Here is a 21,229-nt window from a genome sequence, read left to right on the forward strand (position 1 = left end):
TGTCTGTGGCATACGCCATGGCTGAGGATATCGATTTATATCTTGGACATATCAAATGAGGAATTGTGACAATAAAATTAGGCTCTCTGGGCTGTTGTAGGACTTTTTACTGACTGAAATGCAAAGGAAAGCAAAAGAAAGATATGAAGGAGGATGTGCATGATCAGCTGGTCTTCCCAACTTCTTTCCTATTCCTGTCTTTTTTACAAGTGGAAATAGTGAGGGATGAAGAATTGTTGCTCTCCTCACTAGAATTCTATCAGAGAAGAGAAATCTGTAACTCACACGCAGAGACAGATTGTGTTCACTGTCAGGTGAGTGCTTTCTGGAACATCTAGCCTTCATTGTAAGAGCAATGTTTCATATATTAACTTAAAGTGACAGGAAGATTTCACTTCCTGGATGTTGCAGATAAAACAGATCTGAATATTGAAAGAATATGCTGATTGTCAACATTAGATATTTAACACTTGTCATAAGACATTGTTTTTCTTCTCCTGCTGCAGAAAAGCCTGAATGTGGTAGAATAAGGAAGTGTTTGAATTTTTAGCAGAGTTCACAGGTTGCGGTTCAGAGCACAAAGAGTGTTTTTGTAAGGCTTATCTTTGTCCAGCTAACACTGTGGTGAAATACCAGTAGGCACAGAAATAGATGCCAGAATCCCTGGGGGTTAAGGAATTTATGGTGAGATGATAAATGGGCTGAGCAGGATCACTCCAAACTTGCATTCTGTTTCTGTCACTGGTGCTGTCGAACACGGGCGTCCCTTCGGAATCGTACAGGATCCTCTTTGGCTGCTCTCCAGGGAGCTGCTTGTACCAGTGCACTGTTTCTCTCCTCTGCAGCTTACAGGACATGCTGGCAGATGTGCCCCTCAGCTGTGTCTGCTGCCCTGGGCTTTGCCCTGGCACTGCCTGCATGTCCACACCTGGGAGGGAGAGCAGAGAAATGGCGTGAGCGCAGCAACTCCTGGAGTTTGGAAACTGGCTTGTGTTCACTGCAGACAGGAAGGAGAAAGGAGAGCAAAAGGGTCTTACAGGACCAAAATGAAGTTGCAAGAAGGACTGCAAACAGCAACATACTGCCCATGCAGATTAGACCTGAAAATGAAATAGAGGCAGAGAAGTTACAAAGCTCTTCAGGTGGATTTCATCAAGTGACTGGGAGGAGGAAATTACTCATCCAGCACAACCAATGGTTGTTCTTGTGTTCAGAGCGCAACCACAGAGGGTGTTAGAATTAGTGACAAGTTAAACCATGTCAGGAACAGCATAAAAAGGACAAGAACCACTCAGTCTGAAAAAACCACTTCATCTTTCTACCTACCACACTTATATCATACTTGCCTACGGAGAACACACATAAATATCTCAAGTTGCTCAGCCTGGACCTTCCCAAGGATGTTGTCCTCTTCTCAGACACCTCAAAGTTGTCCCAGATGGATGTTCCATCAGCCTTTCCTTAGAACTTCAGAGAATCATAGAACAATAGCATGCTTTGGGTTGGGAGGGACCTTAAAGATCACCTAGCTCTCACCTCCACCCCATGGGCAGGGATTTCACCCTCTAGGTCAGGCTTCTCAGGGCCCCATCCAACCTGGCCCTGGACACATCAAGAGATGGAGCACCTAGATCTTCTCTGGGTTGTCTGTTCCAGTGCCTCATGACTCTCAGAGTAGAGAATTCCTTTCTAAGATCTGCTTGAAAGCTCTTCCACAGCTTAAAGCTCCTCCCCATTCTTGAGGTACTCCTGCTGCCTCTACTTGGTATTCCAGGTGTCAGACTGGACCTTTCTCGAACCTGGAGAAGATTCTTGGATATCAGCTAGCATTCCTGGACACTGCTCTCTAGGGTTGTATCCATTGTGATGCTTCCAAGCAGATCTCTGAAGAACTTTAAAGTCTGCTTTCCTGAAGTCCTGAGCTGAGGTCCTGCCTCTTGCCCTGCTGCCTTCTCTCAGCAGTCTGAATGCCACTGGCTCATAGTCAAGGCTGCCCTGACCTTTCCATCCACAAAGGGGTCCTTGTTGTCTGCCCAATCACCCATGTCAGGAGGGTGCTGCCAACTCACTCCTGAAACCTCCTAGGCTGGTTGTGAGAAATTCTCAGATCCCACAATACAATGAGAAAAGGCAGGCTGACTGATATTAACATCTGAGGTCACATATACTGTAGCATATTGTTCAAATAATTCAGGAGGACAGAAATATTCATTGCATGATGTTCTATGCTCAGATGACATAGAAACTTTAGCAAAAAAACCTGAAAACTTTCAGAGCCTGTAGATCTATAAAGTCATCACTGTGGAGGTATTGGTGCTCACTTTTTAAAGGATATGGAACATGCACACTCCAATTCAGAAAATGTGAGGCATAAAAGTATCTCAGTGTTTTGACCTTGCTTTCAGGGAAATGCCAGCTTTCCTGGAACATGTCTTTGATTGCAGAATCTGATTTCTCTACTGTACCCAGTACATTGAATCCCATAGCTCTGAGAATTTCTGCTTGTCTGTGGCATACCCTATGGCTGAGCATTTCAATTTATGTCTTGGAGATATCAAATGAGGAATTGCAACAATAAAATTAATTTTTCTGGGCTGTTGTAGGACTTTTTAGTGACTAAAATGCAAAGGAAATCAGAAGAAACATAAGAAGAAGGATGTGCAAGGTCATCTGGTCTTTCCTCCCTTCTTTCCTGTTACTGTCTTTTAATCAAGAGAAAATAGTGAGGGATAAAGAAAAGTTGCTCTGCTCACTGGAATTATATCAGAGAAGAGAAATATGTAATCACACACAGAGACAGACTGTGTTCACTGTCAGGTGAGTGCTTTCAGGAACATCTAGCCTTCATTATAAGAGCAATGGTTCATATACTTATCTTAAAGTGACAGGAGGATTTCACTTTCTGGATGTTGCAGATAAAACAGATCTGAATATTGAAAGAATATGCTGATTGTCAACATTAGATATTTAACACTTTTCATAAGACATTGTTTTTCTTCTTCTCCTGCTGCAGAAAATCCTGAATGTGGTAGAATAAGGAAGTGTTTGAATTTTTAGCAGAGTTCACAGGTTGCGGTTCCGAGCACAAAGAGTATTTTTGTAAGGCTTATCTTTGCCCAGGTAAGGTCGTGCTCCTTCATAATACCAGTAGGCACAGAAATAGATGCCAGAATCCCTGGGGGTTAAGGAATTTATGGTGAGATGATAAGTGGGCTGAGCAGGATCACTCCAAACTTGCATTCTGTTTCTGTCGCTGGTGCCGTCGAACACGAGCGTCCCTTCGGAATCGTACAGGATCCTCTTTGGCTGCTCTCCAGGGAGCTGCTTGTACCAGTGCACTGTTTCTCTCCTCTGCAGCTTACAGGACATGCTGGCAGATGTGCCCCTCAGCTGTGTCTGCTGCCCTGGGCTTTGCCCTGGCACTGCCTGCATGTCCACACCTGGGAGGGAGAGCAGAGAAATGGCGTGAGCGCAGCAACTCCTGGAGTTTGGAAACTGGCTTGTGTTCACTGCAGACAGGAAGGAGAAAGGAGAGCAAAAGGGTCTTACAGGACCAAAATGAAGTTGCAAGAAGGACTGCAAACAGCAACATACTGCCCATGCAGATTAGACCTGAAAATGAAATAGAGGCAGAGAAGTTACAAAGCTCTTCAGGTGGATTTCATCAAGTGACTGGGAGGAGGAAATTACTCATCCAGCACAACCAATGGTTGTTCTTGTGTTCAGAGCGCAACCACAGAGGGTGTTAGAATTAGTGACAAGTTAAACCATGTCAGGAACAGCATAAAAAGGACAAGAACCACTCAGTCTGAAAAAACCACTTCATCTTTCTACCTACCACACTTATATCATACTTGCCTACGGAGAACACACATAAATATCTCAAGTTGCTCAGCCTGGACCTTCCCAAGGATGTTGTCCTCTTCTCAGACACCTCAAAGTTGTCCCAGATGGATGTTCCATCAGCCTTTCCTTAGAACTTCAGAGAATCATGGACCAATAGCATGCTTTGGGTTGGGAGGGACCTTAAATATCTTCTAGCTCTCACCTCCACCCCATGGGCAGGGATTTCACCCTCTAGGTCAGGCTTCTCAGGGCCCCATCCAACCTGGCCCTGGAAACATCAAGGGATGGAGCACCTAGATCTTCTCTGGGTTGTCTGTTCCAGTGCCTCATGACTCTCAGAGTAGAGAATTCCTTTCTAAGATCTGCTTGAAAGCTCTTCCACAGCTTAAAGCTCCTCCCCATTCTTGAGGTACTCCTGCTGCCTCTACTTGGTATTCCAGGTGTCAGACTGGACCTTTCTCGAACCTGGAGAAGATTCTTGGATATCAGCTAGCATTCCTGGACACTGCTCTCTAGGGTTGTATCCATTGTGATGCTTCCAAGCAGATCTCTGAAGAACCTTAAAGTCTGCTCTCCTGAAGTCCTGGGATGAGGTCCTGCCTCTTGCCCTGCTGCCTTCTCTCAGGTGTCTGAATGCCACTGGCTCATAGTCAAGGCTGCCCTGACCTTTCCATCCACAAAGGGGTCCTTGTTGTCTGCCCAATCACCCATGTCAGGAGGGTGCTGCCAACTCACTCCTGAAACCTCCTAGGCTGGTTGTGAGAAATTCTCAGATCCCACAATACAATGAGAAAAGGCAGGCTGACTGATATTAACATCTGAGGTCACATATACTGTAGCATATTGTTCAAATAATTCAGGAGGGCAGAAATATTCATTGCATGATGTTCTATGCTCAGATGACATAGAAACTTTAGCAAAAAAACCTGAAAACTTTCAGAGCCTGTAGATCTATAAAGTCATCACTGTGGAGGTATTGGTGCTCACTTTTTAAAGGATATGGAACATGCACACTCCAATTCAGAAAATGTGAGGCATAAAAGTATCTCAGTGTTTTGACCTTGCTTTCAGGGAAATGCCAGCTTTCCTGGAACATGTCTTTGACTGCAGAATCTGATTTCTCTACTGTACCCAGTACATTGAATCCCATAGCTCTGAGAATTTCTGCTTGTCTGTGGCATACCCTATGGCTGAGCATTTCAATTTATGTCTTGGAGATATCAAATGAGGAATTGCAACAATAAAATTAATTTTTCTGGGCTGTTGTAGGACTTTTTAGTGACTAAAATGCAAAGGAAATCAGAAGAAACATAAGAAGAAGGATGTGCAAGGTCATCTGGTCTTTCCTCCCTTCTTTCCTGTTACTGTCTTTTAATCAAGAGAAAATAGTGAGGGATAAAGAAAAGTTGCTCTGCTCACTGGAATTATATCAGAGAAGAGAAATCTGTAATCACACACAGAGACAGACTGTGTTCACTGTCAGGTGAGTGCTTTCAGGAACATCTAGCCTTCATTATAAGAGCAATGGTTCATATACTTATCTTAAAGTGACAGGAGGATTTCACTTTCTGGATGTTGCAGATAAAACAGATCTGAATATTGAAAGAATATGCTGATTGTCAACATTAGATATTTAACACTTTTCATAAGACATTGTTTTTCTTCTTCTCCTGCTGCAGAAAATCCTGAATGTGGTAGAATAAGGAAGTGTTTGAATTTTTAGCAGAGTTCACAGGTTGCGGTTCCGAGCACAAAGAGTATTTTTGTAAGGCTTATCTTTGCCCAGGTAAGGTCGTGCTCCTTCATAATACCAGTAGGCACAGAAATAGATGCCAGAATCCCTGGGGGTTAAGGAATTTATGGTGAGATGATAAGTGGGCTGAGCAGGATCACTCCAAACTTGCATTCTGTTTCTGTCGCTGGTGCTGTCGAACACGGGCGTCCCTCCGGAATCGTACAGGATCCTCTTTGGCTGCTCTCCAGGGAGCTGCTTGTACCAGTGCACTGTTTCTCTCCTCTGCAGCTTACAGGACATGCTGACAGATGTGCCCCTCAGCTGTGTCTGCTGCCCTGGGCTTTGCCCTGGCACTGCCTGCATGTCCACACCTGGGAGGGAGAGCAGAGAAATGGCGTGAGCGCAGCAACTCCTGGAGTTTGGAAACTGGCTTGTGTTCACTGCAGACAGGAAGGAGAAAGGAGAGCAAAAGGGTCTTACAGGACCAAAATGAAGTTGCAAGAAGGACTGCAAACAGCAACATGCTGCCCGTGCAGATTAGACTTGAAAATGAAATAGAGGCAGAGAAGTTACAAAGCCCTTCAGGTGGATTTCATCAAGTGACTGGGAGGAGGAAATTACTCATCCAGCACATCCAATGGTTGTTCTTGTGTTCAGAGCGCAACCACAGAGGGTGTTAAATTTGCTGACAAGTTAAACCATGTCAGGAACAGCATAAAAAGGACAAAAACCACTCAGTCTGAAAAAAAACACTTCATCTCTCTGCCTACCACACTTATATCAGACTTGCCTACTGAGAACATACATAAAAGCTCAAGTTGCTCAGCCTGGACTGTCCCAAGGATGTTGTCCTCTTCTCAGACACCTCAAAGTTGTCCCAGATGGATATTCCATCAGCCTTTCCTTAGAAATGCAGAGAATCATAGAACAATAGCATGCTTTGGGTTGGGAGGGACCTTAAAGATCACCTAGCTCTCACCTCCACCCCATGGGCAGGGATGACACCCTCTAGGTCAGGCTGCTCAGGGCCCCATCCAACCTGGCCCTAGACACATCAAGGGATGGAGCTTCTAGATCTTCTCTGGGTTGTCTGTTCCCGTGCCTCATGACTCTCAGAGTAGAGAATTCCTTTCTAAGATCTGCTTGAAAGCTCTTCCACAGCTTAAATCTCCTCCCTATTCTTGAGGTACTCCTGCTGCCTCTACTTGGTATTCCAGGTGTCAGACTGGACCTTTCTCGAACCTGGAGAAGATTCTTGGATATCAGCTAGCATTCCTGGACACTGCTCTCTAGGGTTGTATCCAATGTGATGCTTCCAAGCAGATCTCTGAAGAACTTTAAAGTCTGCTCTCCTGAAGTCCTGAGCTGAGGTCCTGCCTCTTGCCCTGCTGCCTTCTCTCAGGTGTCTGAATGCCACTGGCTCATAGTCAAGGCTGCTCTGACCTTTCCATCCACAAAGGGGTCCTTGTTGTCTGCCCAATCACCCATGTCAGGAGGGTGCTGCCAACTCACTCCTGAAACCTCCTAGGCTGGTTGTGAGAAATTCTCAGATCCCACAATACAATGATAAAAGGCTGGCTGAGTGATGTTAACTGTTTTTCAAATAGTTGAGGAGGACAGAAACATCCATTGCAAGATGTTATATACTCAAATCTCATAAAATTTTAGAATAAAAAGCTCATTCAGAGCCTTTAGATCTATAAAGCCATCATCACTGTGGAGGTATATGTTCTCACTTTTTAAAGGATACTGAATGGGCACACTCCAATTCAGAAAATGTGAGACATAAAAGTATCTCAGTGTTTTGACCTAGCTTTCAGAGCTAGTTCCATCTTTCCTGGAACCTGTCTTTGATTGTAGAATCTGATATCAGTACTGTATTCAGTGCACTGAACCGAATGGCTCTGAGAGTTTCTGCTTGTTTGTGGCATAGATCATGGCTGAGGATTTCAAGTTTTGTCTTGGACATATCAACTGAAGAATTGTGACAATAAAATTAGGTTCTCTGGGCTGTTGTAGGACTTTTTACTGACTAAAAGTGCAAAGGAAAGCAAAAGTAAAATATGAAGTAGGATGTGCAAGATCAGCTGGCCTTTCCCCCTTCTTTCCTATTCCTGTCATTTTTACAAGGGAAATAGTGAGGGATGAAGAATTGTTGCTCTCCTCACTAGAATTCTATCAGAGAGAGAAATCTGTAACTCACACGCAGAGACAGATTGTGTTCACTGTCAGGTGAGTGCTTGCAATAAAATGTAGCCTTCATGTTAAGAGCAATGTTTCATATCCTTATCTTAAAAGGACAGGAGGGGTTCACTTTCTGGATATTGATGTTAAACATTTCTGAATATTGAAAGAATATGCTGATTGTCAACATTAGATATTTAACACTTTTCATAAGACATTGTTTTTCTTCTCCTGCTGCAGAAAAGCCTGAATGTGGTAGAATAAGGAAGTGTTTGAATTTTTAGCAGAGTTCACAGGTTGCGGTTCCGAGCACAAAGAGTGTTTTTGTAAGGCTTATCTTTGCCCAGGTAAGGTCGTGCTCCTTCATAATACCAGTAGGCACAGAAATAGATGCCAGAATCCCTGGGGGTTAAGGAATTTATGGTGAGATGATAAATGGGCTGAGCAGGATCACTCCAAACTTGCATTCTGTTTCTGTCGCTGGTGCTGTCGAACACGGGCGTCCCTCCGTAATCGTACAGGATCCTCTTTGGCTGCTCTCCAGGGAGCTGCTTGTACCAGTGCACTGTGATTCTGCTCTGCAGCTTACAGGACATGCTGGCAGATGTGCCCCTCAGCTGTGTCTGCTGCCCTGGGCTTTGCCCTGGCACTGCCTGCATGTCCACACCTGGGAGGGAGAGCAGAGAAATGGCGTGAGCGCAGCAACTCCTGGAGTTTGGAAACTGGCTTGTGTTCACTGCAGACAGGAAGGAGAAAGGAGAGCAAAAGGGTCTTACAGGACCAAAATGAAGTTGCAAGAAGGACTGCAAACAGCAACATGCTGCCCATGCAGATTAGACTTGAAAATGAAATAGAGGCAGAGAAGTTACAAAGCTCTTTAGGTGGATTTCATCAAGTGACTGGGAGGAGGAAGTTACTCATCCAGCACATCCAATGGTTGTTCTTGTGTTCAACACGTTACCACAGAGGGTGTTAAATTTGATGACAAGTTAAACCATTTCAGGGATAGCATAAAAAGGACAAGAACCACTCAGTCTGAAAAAAACAGCTTCATCTGTGTACCTACCACACTTATATCAGACTTGCCTACTGGGAACATACATAAAAGCTCAAGTTGCTCAGCCTGGATCCTTCCCAAGGATGTTGTCCTCTTCTCAGAGACCTCAAAGTTGTCCCAGATGGATGTTCCATCAGCCTTTCCTTAGAACTTCAGAGAATCATAGAACAATAGCATGCTTTGGGTTGGGAGGGACCTTAAAGATCATCCAGCTCTCACCTCCACCCCATGGGCAGGGATGACACCCTCTAGGTCAGGCTGCTCAGGGCCCCATCCAACCTGGCCCTGAACACATCAAGGGATGGAGCACCTAGATCTTCTCTGGATTGTCTGTTCCAGTGCCTCATGACTCTCAGAGTAAAGAATTTCTGTCCAATATCTGCTTGAAAGCTCTTCCACAGCTTAAAGCTCCTCCCCATTCTCGAGGTACTCCTGTTGCCTCTACTTGGTATTCCAGGTGTCAGACTGGACCTTTCTCGAACCTGGAGAAGATTCTTGGATATCAGCTAGCATTCCTGGACACATCTCACTAGGGTTGTATCCAACGTGATGCTTCCAAGCAGATCTCTGAAGAACCTTAAAGTCTGCTCTCCTGAAGTCCTGGGATGAGGTCCTGCCTCTTGCCCTGCTGCCTTCTCTCAGCAGTCTGAATGCCACTGGCTCATAGTCAAGGCTGCCCTGACCTTTCCATCCACAAAGGGGTCCTTGTTGTCTGCCCAATCACCCATGTCAGGAGGGTGCTGCCAACTCACTCCTGAAACCTCCTAGGCTGGTTGTGAGAAATTCTCAGATCCCACAATACAATGATAAAAAGCTGGCTGACTGAAGTTAACCATTTTTCAAATAGCTGAGGAGGACAGAAACATCCATTGCATGATGATATATACTCAAATCACATAAAATTTTAGAATAAAAAGCCCATTCAGAGCCTTTAGATCTATAAAGCCTTCATCACTGTGGAGGTATATGTACTCACTTTTTAAAGGTTACTGAATGGGCACACTCCAATTCAGAAAATGTGAGACATAAAAGTATCTCAGTGTTTTGACCTAGCTTTCAGAGCTAGTTCCATCTTTCCTGGAACCTGTCTTTGATTGTAGAATCTGATATCAGTACTGTATTCAGTGCACTGAACCGAATGGCTCTGAGAGTTTCTGCTTGTTTGTGGCATAGATCATGGCTGAGGATTTCAAGTTTTGTCTTGGACATATCAACTGAAGAATTGTGACAATAAAATTAGGTTCTCTGGGCTGTTGTAGGACTTTTTACTGACTAAAAGTGCAAAGGAAAGCAAAAGTAAAATACGAAGTAGGATGTGCAAGATCAGCTGGTCTTCCCCCCTTCTTTCCTATTCCTGTCATTTTTACAAGTGGAAATAGTGAGGGATGAAGAATTGTTGCTCTCCTCACTGGAATTCTATCAGAGAAGAGAAATCTGTAATCACACGCAGAGACAGATTGTGTTCACTGTCAGGTGAGTGCTTGCAATAAAATGTAGCCTTCATGTTAAGAGCAATGTTTCATATCCTTATCTTAAAAGGACAGGAGGGGTTCACTTTCTGGATATTGATGTTAAACATTTCTGAATATTGAAAGAATATGCTGATTGTCAACATTAGATATTTAACACTTGTCATAAGACATTGTTTTTCTTCTCCTGCTGCAGAAAAGCCTGAATGTGGTAGAATAAGGAAGTGTTTGAATTTTTAGCAGAGTTCACAGGTTGCGATTCAGAGCACAAAGAGTGTTTTTGTAAGGCTTATCTTTGCCCAGCTAACACTGTGGTGACATACCAGTAGGCACAGAAATAGATGCCAGAATCCCTGGGGGTTAAGGAATTTATGGTGAGATGATAAGTGGGCTGAGCAGGATCACTCCAAACTTGCATTCTGTTTCTGTCACTGGTGCTGTCGAACACGGGCGTCCCTTCGGAATCGTACAGGATCCTCTTTGGCTGCTCTCCAGGGAGCTGCTTGTACCAGTGCACTGTTTCTCTCCTCTGCAGCTTACAGGACATGCTGGCAGATGTGCCCCTCAGCTGTGTCTGCTGCCCTGGGCTTTGCCCTGGCACTGCCTGCATGTCCACACCTGGGAGGGAGAGCAGAGAAATGGCGTGAGCGCAGCAACTCCTGGAGTTTGGAAACTGGCTTGTGTTCACTGCAGACAGGAAGGAGAAAGGAGAGCAAAAGGGTCTTACAGGACCAAAATGAAGTTGCAAGAAGGACTGGAAGCAGCAACATGCTATCCATGCAGATTAGACCTGAAAATGAAATAGAGGCAGAGAAGTTACAAAGCTCTTCAGGTGGACTTCATCAAGATGACTGGGAGGAGGAAATTACTCATCCAGCACAACCAATGGTTGTTCTTGTGTTCAACACGTTACCACAGAGGGTGTTAAATTTGCTGACAAGCTGAACCATGTCAGGGATAGCAAAGAAAGGACAAAAACCACTCAGTCTGAAAAAAACTTCTTCATCTACCTACAACACTTTTATCAGACTTGCCTACTGAGAACACACATAATAATTCATGTTGCTCTGCCTTGACATTCCCAAGGATGTTGTCCTCTTCTCAGACACCTCAAAGTTGTCCCAGATGGATATTCCATCAGCCTTTCCTTAGAACTTCAGAGAATCATGGACCAATAGCATGCTTTGGGTTGGGAGGGACCTTAAATATCTTCTAGCTCTCACCTCCACCCCATGGGCAGGGATGTCACCCTCTAGGTCAGGCTCCATCCAACCTGGCCCTGAACACATCAAGGGATGGAGCACCTAGATCTTCTCTGGGTTGTATGTTCCAGTGCCTCATGACTCTCAGAGTAGATAATTTCTTTCTAAGATCTGGTTGAAAGCTCTTTCACAATTTAAAGCTCCTCCCCCTTCTTCTATCACCATCTACCCATGTAAAGATTTGTTTTTCATAAGTGCTTTTTATATTCACAAGGGTCAATACTGAGCCCATCATTGTTTTTCTTGTTCGTGAGTGATGTGGGAAGGGGCAGATGACTCCTCAGTTCACTGGCAGCACAAGGCTGGGAGGAGTGGCTGAGTGCCCAGAGGGCTGTGCAGCTCTTCAGAGGGACCTTTACAGGATGGAGGCATGGTCAGGCTACTTCCCATCTGATGACATCTGACTGCAACAGTGTGGCAAATGGTCAGAGCTTTGCAGTGCTGCTCTAAGTTGGTGTGAATTTACAAGGCTGATTGAGGATAACATGAGATAGGCTCTTAGGCCTGGCTCAAGCAAGGTCTCTGTTGGGGGTTGGGTTTTTTTTCTCTCATTGGGTCAGTTTGAAGAATTTTTCCCATTATCATGCCAATGGAGCTGGCCAGTTACACCCTGGATGTTTGACGACTCTGGACAAAAGGGGTAGGTGGGATCGGCTTGGAGAGGGGCTCTCATGCTTCCGGAGGGGACTCGTGTTTCCGGCGAGCTGGGAGGAGGACCCCCCAGTCTTGGAGCCACGCGGCCAAATGCAGGAGAGCCAGACCCTCTGCCATCACCTGCCCTGCATCTGCCCCCCTGCAGCCTCCAGTCTCTGTGGACACAGCTGAGCACCAGAACCCAAACGGTGAGCGAGGAGCTGCCCGCTCCAGCCGCTCCCCCCTGAGACCGGCGCGGCCGCAGCCGCCCCTTCCCGCCTCCGCTCCCGCCAAGAGAGAGCGTGCTCACAGCTAAAGAAAGGACTGGAACCGAGTAATCTGTTCTGTTTTGTTAGTAATTTTAACAACTGCTGTTGTTTCTGCTGGTACGGTTGGATATATTAGTAAAAGAGCTGTTATTCCTACCCCTTATCTCTGCCTCAGAGTCCTTGATTCAAACATTTATAATATTTGGGGGGGAGCAGAATTAAATTCTCTATTTCAAAGAGGAGCTTCTGCCTTTCTTGGCAGACCCCTGTCCTTCAAACCAGGACAGATTTTGGCGCCCAACGTGGGGCCCAAGGGCATTAAGAGGAGAGTTAAGACAGGAGTAACAGCTCTCTTAAGTGGCAACATGTTGTCCTGTTTAATCTGGTTTGGGCTCCATGTGGCCACAGTTATCTCTCTCCCATTTGTAAGCCCTTTTTTGAATATGGGTCCCCTCTCCAAAGTTACTGTATCTATTATCTGTTTCATTTGGTGGGTTGATTATGTCAGGAATTCATGGTTTTTTAATTTTCTCTGGGAAGTGGCCACATGGATCCAGATCTATTGTACTCTAACTACATGTTTCTGGGGTTATTTCAATAATGGTACTTACTGTGAAGTAATGAATGCAAGGGAAATTTTCTCCCAACCCATCACCCAATTTTTTGAGGCTACTCCACCAGTTTTCAAGGATTTCAGATCTGTTTTAATTGCTAGTGTTATTATACAGTGGCTGGCATTGCTGATAGGCCTGCTCTACTTAGCATTCAGAAACAAAGGAATATTGGCTTGGATAACAACCCTGATACCTACGCCAGGAAAAATGCTGCCCCAGAGCCTGATGCTGCCCCACAGCCCACTGCAGAAATGAACCACCCAGTGTGGGTGGGGGTTCTGCTGAGGGAGATGCTGGACATGGGCCAGATGTTGAAGGAGCACTTTTCTTCAGCTGGTGAGAAACCCTCCCCCTGCCCTGAAGAGGGAGAGTCAGATGGTGCTGCAGTAGAACCCATAGATGTTGTATCTGTCCAGGTTCCAGCTGGATCACAGGGGCAGCCACAGCCAGCGGCAGTTGCCCCTGTGGAAACTAGAAAATCTAAGATTAAAACGAGGCATCTAGATAATGGGGATCAGCCAGGAGGGTCCTCACAACCAGCAAGGGAGCCAGAGATTGAGATTGTCACAGAGTCCCTCTCATACGACAGTCTCCGTAACCTGCGCAAAGACATTGCACGGCGAGGCCGTGAGCCTTTTACAACTTGGTTACTCTGGGTCTGGGACCTTACGGGAACAGGTGTGCAACTGGATGGAACTGAGGCCAGGAATTTGGGATCCCTGGCCCAGGATTCAGGTGTGGACCAGATATTTGTAAGGGAGCAAGGTCTCGTTTCCCTCTGGGACCGGCTTTTAATGAATGTGAGAGAGAGGTTTGTCCACAAAGAGAGAATGCAGGAGCACCAACGTAGAATGCGCTGGAAAACTCTTGAGGAAGGGATCCAGCAGCTGAGAGAAGCGGCAGTATTAGAGGTACTCTTTGGGAGGGATGGACAGCATGACAATGACCCTGACAAGGTCAGGTGCACAGGGCAGATGCTGTGGAATCTGGCAACCCTGGGGCCATCTCAGTATACCACCTTCATTGCAATGATCAATTCTGATGACCACCAAGAGACAGTGGGTTCTGTTGCCAACAGACTCAGAAATTTTGAGAGCATGATGAATGGCCCAATGCAGGCCAATGTCTCTGCCGTGGCCAGGGACCTCCAAGAGGTCCAAGACAGGATGGAGGAGATGAGGGAGGAGATGAGGGAGGAGATGAGGGAGGAGATAAGAAAGATCAGTGCAGCACCAGTGTGTGTCCCAGGCCCCAAATTTAGAACCCAACATCCCCCAACTAGAAAGAGAGGGTACACTGCACAGGCTGACCTGTGGTTCTTCCTGCAAGACCATGGGGAAGACATGGAAAAATGGGATAGGAAGCCCACTTCTGTCCTGGCAGCACGGGTGCATCCGCTCAGGGAGGGAAATGCTAACCGAGGGAAAGGAGCTAAAATGAAGGTAGCCTCAACCTCCCATGGTAAAGGTGCAGGGTATTACAGAAGGGAGGATGATCTGTCAGATCCCCTGGAAGGAACCTCCACTATGTATGCCAGGAAAGAAATAACAACCAGGGCTAGAGGGGCCCTGCCTCTAGCCAGGGAGAGGCATGGGATGACAGAGAGTATTGGACAGTGTGGGTGCGATGGCCTGGCACATCAAAGCCACAGGAACATAGAGTACTAGTTGATACTGGTTCACAATGCACCCTGATACCATCAGAACACGTGGGGAAGGTACCTGTTTCTATTGTTGGGGTGACAGGGGGATCACAGGAATACACTTTGCTGGAAGCTGAGATTAGCCTGACAGGGAAGGGATGGCAGAAACATCCTATTGTAACTGGCCCAGGGGCTCCACGTATTCTAGGCATAGACTTTCTCAGGAATGGCTACTACAAAGACCCAAAGGGATTCAGGTTGCTTTTGGAATAGCTGCTGTAGCAACAGAGAGCATTAAGCAGTTGAACACTTTGCCTGGACTATCAGAAAACACATCTGCAGTGGGGCTCCTGAAAGTGACAGAGCAGCAGGTACCAATTGCCACCATGACAGTGCACCGCCGGCCGTACCGGACAAATCGAGATGCTGTGATCCCCATCCACAAGATGATCCGTGAGCTGGAGAGCCAAGGGGTGGTCAGCAAAACCCACTCACCCTTCAACAGCCCCATCTGGCCTGTGCGAAAATCTAATGGAGAATGGAGATTGACTGTGGACTATCGTGCCTTGAATGAAGTGATTCCACCACTGAGCTCTGCCGTGCCGGACATGCTGGAACTCCAGTACGAGCTGGAGTCCAAGGCAGCAAGGTGGTTTGCTACCATTGACATTGCCAATGCGTTTTTCTCCATTCCTTTGGCAGCAGAGTGCAGGCCTCAGTTTGCTTTCACCTGGAGAGGCGTGCAGTACACCTGGAACCGACTGCCCCAGAGGTGGAAACACAGCCCCACCATCTGCCACGGATTGATCCAGGCTGCACTGGAAAAGGGTGATGCTCCAGAACATTTGTGGTACGTTGATGTCACCATTGTGTGGGAGAACACAGCAATGGAGGTATTTGAGAAGGGAGAGAAGATCATCCACATTTTGCTGGGAGCTGGCTTCGCCATCAACAAAAGCAAAGTCAAAGGACCTGCCTGAGACATCCAGTTCCTGGGAGTGAAGTGGCAAGATGGACGGCGCCAGATCCCCACTGAGGGCATCAATAAGATCACTGCAATGTCTCCACCAACAAGCAAGAAGGAAACACAAGCTCTCCTAGGTGCCATAAGCTTTTGGAGAATGCACATCCCTGAGTACAGCCAGATTGTGAGCCCTCTCTACCTGGTCACCCGCAAGAAGAACGATTTCCACTGGGGCCCTGAGCAGCAGCAAGCCTTCGCCCAGATCAAGCAGGAGATCGCTCATGCAGTGGCCCTTGGCCCAGTCAGGATGGGACCAGAGGTAAAGAATGTGCTCTACTCTGCAGCCAGGAACCATGGTCTGTCCTGGAGCCTGTGGCAGAAGGTGCCTGGTGAGACCTGAGGCCGACCCCTGGGATTCTGGAGCAGAAGTTACAAAGGATCTGAAGCCAACTACACTCCCACAGAGAAGGAAATCCTGGCTGCCTATGAAGGAGTTCAAGCTGCCTCAGAGGTGATTGGCACGGAAGCACAGCTTCCCCTGGCACCCCGACTGCCAGTGCTGGGGTGAATGTTCAAAGGAAAGGTTCCCTCTACCCACCACGCCACCGACGCCACATGGAGCAAGTGGATTGCCCTCATCACGCAGCGCGCCCGTATTGGCAACCCGAATCGCCCTGGGATTTTGGAGATAATTACAGACTGGCCAGAAGGTGAAGATTTTGGTCTCGCTGATGAAGAGGAGCAGAAGCAAGTGACCTGGGCTGAAGAAGCCCCACCAGACAACCAAATGCCAGCAGATGAAACACGCTAGACTCTTTTTACCGACAGTTCCTGTCGCATTGTGGGGATGAACCAGAATTGGAAAGCAGCCACATGGAGCCCCACATGACAGGTTGCACAAGCTACCGAAGGAGAAGGTGGATCAAGTCAACTTGCTGAGCTCAAAGCTGTTCAGCTGGCCTTGGACATTGCTGAAAGAGAGAAGTGGCTAAAGCTCTACCTTTACACTGATTCATGGATAGTAGCCAATGCTCTGTGGGGTTGGCTAGAAAGGTGGAAAAAGGCTAACTGGCAGCATTGGGAAAAACCAATCTGGGCTACTTATGAGTGGAAAGACATTGCCACTTGGGTAGAGAAGCTGTCTGTGAAAGTCCGTCATGTGGATGCCCATGTTCCCAAGAGTCGGGCTAATGAAGAACACCGGCATAACGAGCAGATAGATCAGGCTGCACAGACAGAGGTGTCAAAGATAGACTTAGATTGGGAACACAAAGGAGAGTTGTTCCTGGCTCGACGGGCCCATGATGCCTCAGGTCATCAGGGCAGAGACGCCACCTATAAGTGGGCACGAGACCGAGGGGTGGATCTAACCATGGACAGCATCTCCCAGGTTATCCATGACTGTGACACGTGCGCTGCCATCAAGCAAGCCAAGCGGGTGAAGCCCCTCTGGTATGGGGGTTGGTCCAAGTACAAGTACGGAGAGGCCTGGCAGATTGACTATATCACACTGCCTCAGACCCGCCAAGGCAAGCGCTACGTGCTGACCATGGTGGAAGCCACCACCGGGTGGTTGGAGACCTACCCTGTGCCTCATGCCACTGCTCGGAACACCATCCTGGGCCTGGAAAAACAAGTCCTCTGGAGGCATGGTACCTCTGGAGGTATGGTACCCCTGAAGGCATGGTACCCCTGAGAGAATTGAGTCAGACAACGGGACTCATTTCAAAAACAGCCTTATAAGCACCTGGGCTAGAGAACATGGCATTGAGTGGGTGTATCATATTCCCTACCATGCACCAGCAGCTGGGAAAGTCGAACGGTGCAATGGCCTGCTTAAAACCACCTTAAAGGCACTTGGTGGGGGGACTTTCAAAAACTGGGAGATCAATCTACCAAAGGCCACATGGTTAGTGAATACCCGAGGTTCCACTAACTGAGCAGGCCCTGCTCAATCTGAGCCCTTGGGAACACCATATGGTCCCAGTGGTACACCTTCTTAAGAGGCATGTTAGGAAAACCTGTTTGGGTGAACTCTCCCTCCAGCAAAGACAATCCTGTTCCTGGGGTGGTTTTCGCTCAGGGACCAGGTTGCACTTGGTGGGTGATGCAAAAGGATGGACAGACCCGATGCATACCCCAAGGAGACCTTGTTCTAGGGTGAACTATCTATGATACTGTGCCTGTAACTGCATGCATGTATATGATTTAAAAGTTTTAATTTGATGTAGCTTGTTGGCATGGAAAAAATTCAGGATGGATAATGTTGGGAGTTGGGTTTTGATTCTCTTACTGTGTCAGTTTAAAGAATTTTTCCCATTGTCATGCCAATGGAGCTGCCGGTTACACCGCGGATCTTTGCGGGCTCTGGACAAAAGGGGTAGGTGGGATCGGCTTGGAGAGGGGCTCTCATGCTTCCGGAGGGGACTCGTGTTTCCGGGGAGCTGGGAGGAGGATCCGCTCGGTCTTGGAGCCACGCGGCCGGACGCAGGAGAGCCAGACCCTCTGCGATCACCTGCCCTGCATCTGCCCTGCTACAGCCTCCAGTCTCTGCGGACACAGCTGAGCACCAGAACCTGAACGGTGAGCGAGGAGCTGCCCGCTCCAGCCGCTCCCACCCGAGACCGGCGCGGCCGCGGCCGTCCCCTCCCGCCTCTGCTCCCGCCTGCTCTCTGCAGCTGCCGGGCTTTGTCCGTCTGCAGCACCGGGACCGAGGGCAGAGAGAGTTTGTCCACAGCTAAAGAAAGGACTGGGACCAAGTTATCTGTTCAGTTTTGTTGATAATTTTAAGAACTGCTGTTGTTTTTGCTTGTATGGTTAGATATATTAGTAAAAGAGCTGTTTTCCTACCCCTTATCTCTGCCTCAGAGTCCTTGATTTAAACAATTATAACACTTGGGAGGGAGCAGAATTAAATTCTCTCTTTCAAAGAGGGGCTTCTGCCTTTATTGGCAGACACCTGTCCTTCAAACCAGGACCGTCCCCACAGCCAAAGGTTGCCTGGAGTGACGTGGAGGTCTCACAGCCCCGTGCTGTTCCAGCGAAGCACAGAGGAGCAGTTGTGTTTGCAATTGGGTCTGATGAGAAGAAAAGGCACACAAAAAGTCTCTGGAAAAGATCAGACAGCAAAGGCTGCCTCAGACATTGGAGGGGAGCTGAAGTGTTTCTTCTACCTCTTTTGTTAACTATAAATTCTGACCAAAAGTAGGTGAGACTCAAACTGACATATTTAACTTTCATGCCCTATGGAATGCAAATGAGGAAGAGCATGAGGCATGTAATACATGTATGATTGAAGTTACCAAAACCCATATACAGACATGAATGTTCCATCCCATTGGAAACAGCAAAAAATTTATAGGATAAAAGGAGGATTTTGGGGAAGAAATAGGTGGAGGTGCAGAAAAATTTTTGCCTGCTTCAAATTGGTCGATGGACTGTGTCTCCTCTCCTCTTCTGAGGGGAAGAGTCTTTCTTAGCTTTGCACCTCCAACTGCATAGGAGGAGGCCTAGGAATACTTAATTATGTTTATCTTCCTATTTATCTATTTTAAAACAAGTAGGGAGCTGTTAATTTCACTGTGCATCAAGAATTACAGATACATAAAATGCTGTGTAAACTTTTGATTGCACTGACCAGCCATGACACATTTCTTCTGAAGATCTTTGCATTCCTTTAACTCTCTCAGGTTGTTGCATGAAATAAGGAGTTCCTCTGGCAGGAGTGTCTTGCCAGCAGCCAGGTGGTTGCACCTCTGTGTGAATGACTGCCTTCCTTGATAATGGGGTTGTAGCACCAAATAGGAAAAATACAGCTGGTGGCTCTATTGCAAGACAGCCTCAGCAGCTGTGGCAAAACCAGAGTGAAGCATTCTACCACTGAGGTATTTGCTTCCTCCTGCTTTTTCTTGTACTTCCCCTTATTTCAAAGGCTGTAAATGTGCCCCTCAAAGACTTTATAGCAAATGGTCCCTTGGGCAGCAACCATACACCATGCTTCACCCTGAGAAAAATTTCACATTTTCTGACCCAAAAGAGAGAATCCCCCAGATCTTTTTTAGGTCCTTGTCAATAATACTGTACACAAATAAATCTCATGTTATAATTAGTACAGAAAGTTAATGTTCTTCTGTTGTCATTGTGATAAATACATGAGTTTGTGGACAGGGGGTTGTGAATATCCTTGCCGCATGACATTTTACTGCAGCTCTCCTCACAGCTGTCTGGCTGAGCAGTGCTCTATCACCATTTCTATATGTTCCTTGGTTTAATCTGCAGCTTCTCCTTGTAAATGGTCTTTCTTGGAACAGTCTTTTCAGGTGTTGCCCAATGTAATAGATCCTTGCCTAAGAAAGTAATTTTCATGGTAACCATTAAGATGGGAGTTACTACTGGTGAGTATCACCTGTATCTCCACCATCACCTGTATTTGAAGCCTCCCAGGCTAGATCTTAAGTGGTAATATCCTTCCCCTATGCTCCCTCCCCAGTATTACTTAATTTTTGCTTTCTCAAACTGTATTTGGGAAAGTATCTGTATTTTTCAGAGATGATCTGTGTTACTCTGTAATGCCATCACCCACAGGACTGCTCATTTTCCCCAGCACACAGCATTATACTACCTAAGCTGTAGCACATCTTTTCTCCTTGTCTGATATTTATGTAAACAGACTCAGCATAAACATGTCGGGGTGTTTAGAGGCAGGAAAGTGCAATTATGATTCTGTGTGTTTGAGAGAAAGCCTGCCCCTCTGGGCAGAGGCAGCTTTCTGTGCAGGCAGCCTGTCTCCTGCTAGTTCTGTGGAAATGCCAGTAGGCACAGTAGTAGGTGCCTTCATCATTGGAGTTGATGTCATTGATTGTCAGGGTGCAGACATTTGTGCCTTTCTTTGAAGAGGAGTACTTGGTGCTGTAGGAATGGTGATCGTAAAAAACTGCACGGGCTCCGAGATACAGAATCCGTTCTGGGGCTTTGGTGGGCACCTGCCGGTACCAATGGATCTCTGCATACTGGAAGTCAGGAATGCCCTCAGCCATACAGTCCATGGATGCACTTGTCTTGTGCCCTCTGGTAATGGACACTTTTCTCTGCTTCAGAAGCACCTGTGCTTGTCCATCTAGGAAGAAAGAGAGAAAACAGAGCAAATTCTCTTAGCTTGCTGTCCATTCACACACATAAACACGGGGTGCTTCCCTCCACTTGTGTCACAGTGACAAAGGGAACACACGAGACCAGGCTGCAGCCAGGGCCAGGAGAGGAAGCAGCAGCATCCTGGGGCTCTTGCTTGTGTCTGCCCTCAGGGGAAGTCAGCAGCACTCTCAGCAGGGGCAGAACACAGCAGCTGAGGAAAGGAAGTGACTCACTTGGGCTTTTGGAGAGGCTGTGCTGGCAGGTGTTTTTTGAGATAAACTGATTGAACCCTGCTAAGTTAACAGTCAGATTTTAGCTATACAGAATTGGCACAAACATCTCCCTCCCTCCCTCCCTCCCTCCCTCCCTTCTTCCCCCTCCAATTACCTGAACTCATCTACAAAGTAATTTTGTAGTCTGAAGC

At 46.9% G+C, this 21,229-nt stretch overlaps 1 protein-coding gene across 4 annotated transcripts in view; it reads right to left on the minus strand.

Annotated features, from left to right (window-relative positions):
• LOC130249861 (immunoglobulin kappa light chain-like) overlaps positions 1–21,003 on the minus strand; it is a 41,965-nt gene extending 20,962 nt beyond the window's left edge. The window contains exons 1-2 of one of the 4 annotated variants that reach the window (XM_056485000.1): positions 20,903–21,003; positions 20,480–20,791 (exon numbers count right to left, since the gene is read on the minus strand). In XM_056485000.1, the coding sequence (XP_056340975.1) occupies positions 20,480–20,791; positions 20,903–20,945 (355 nt within the window). In that variant the 5' untranslated portion in view covers positions 20,946–21,003. Of the gene's footprint in view, positions 1–618; positions 929–1,037; positions 1,149–10,599; positions 10,910–11,018; positions 11,062–20,479; positions 20,792–20,902 lie in introns of those variants that run through there. The other 3 variants (XM_056484998.1, XM_056484999.1, XM_056484997.1) reach the window with 3 other exon arrangements.
• Positions 21,004–21,229: the final 226 nt, after the last annotated feature.

This window comes from Oenanthe melanoleuca, chromosome 2 (genome assembly GCF_029582105.1).
Source record: "Oenanthe melanoleuca isolate GR-GAL-2019-014 chromosome 2, OMel1.0, whole genome shotgun sequence".
NCBI lineage: Eukaryota > Metazoa > Chordata > Aves > Passeriformes > Muscicapidae > Oenanthe > Oenanthe melanoleuca.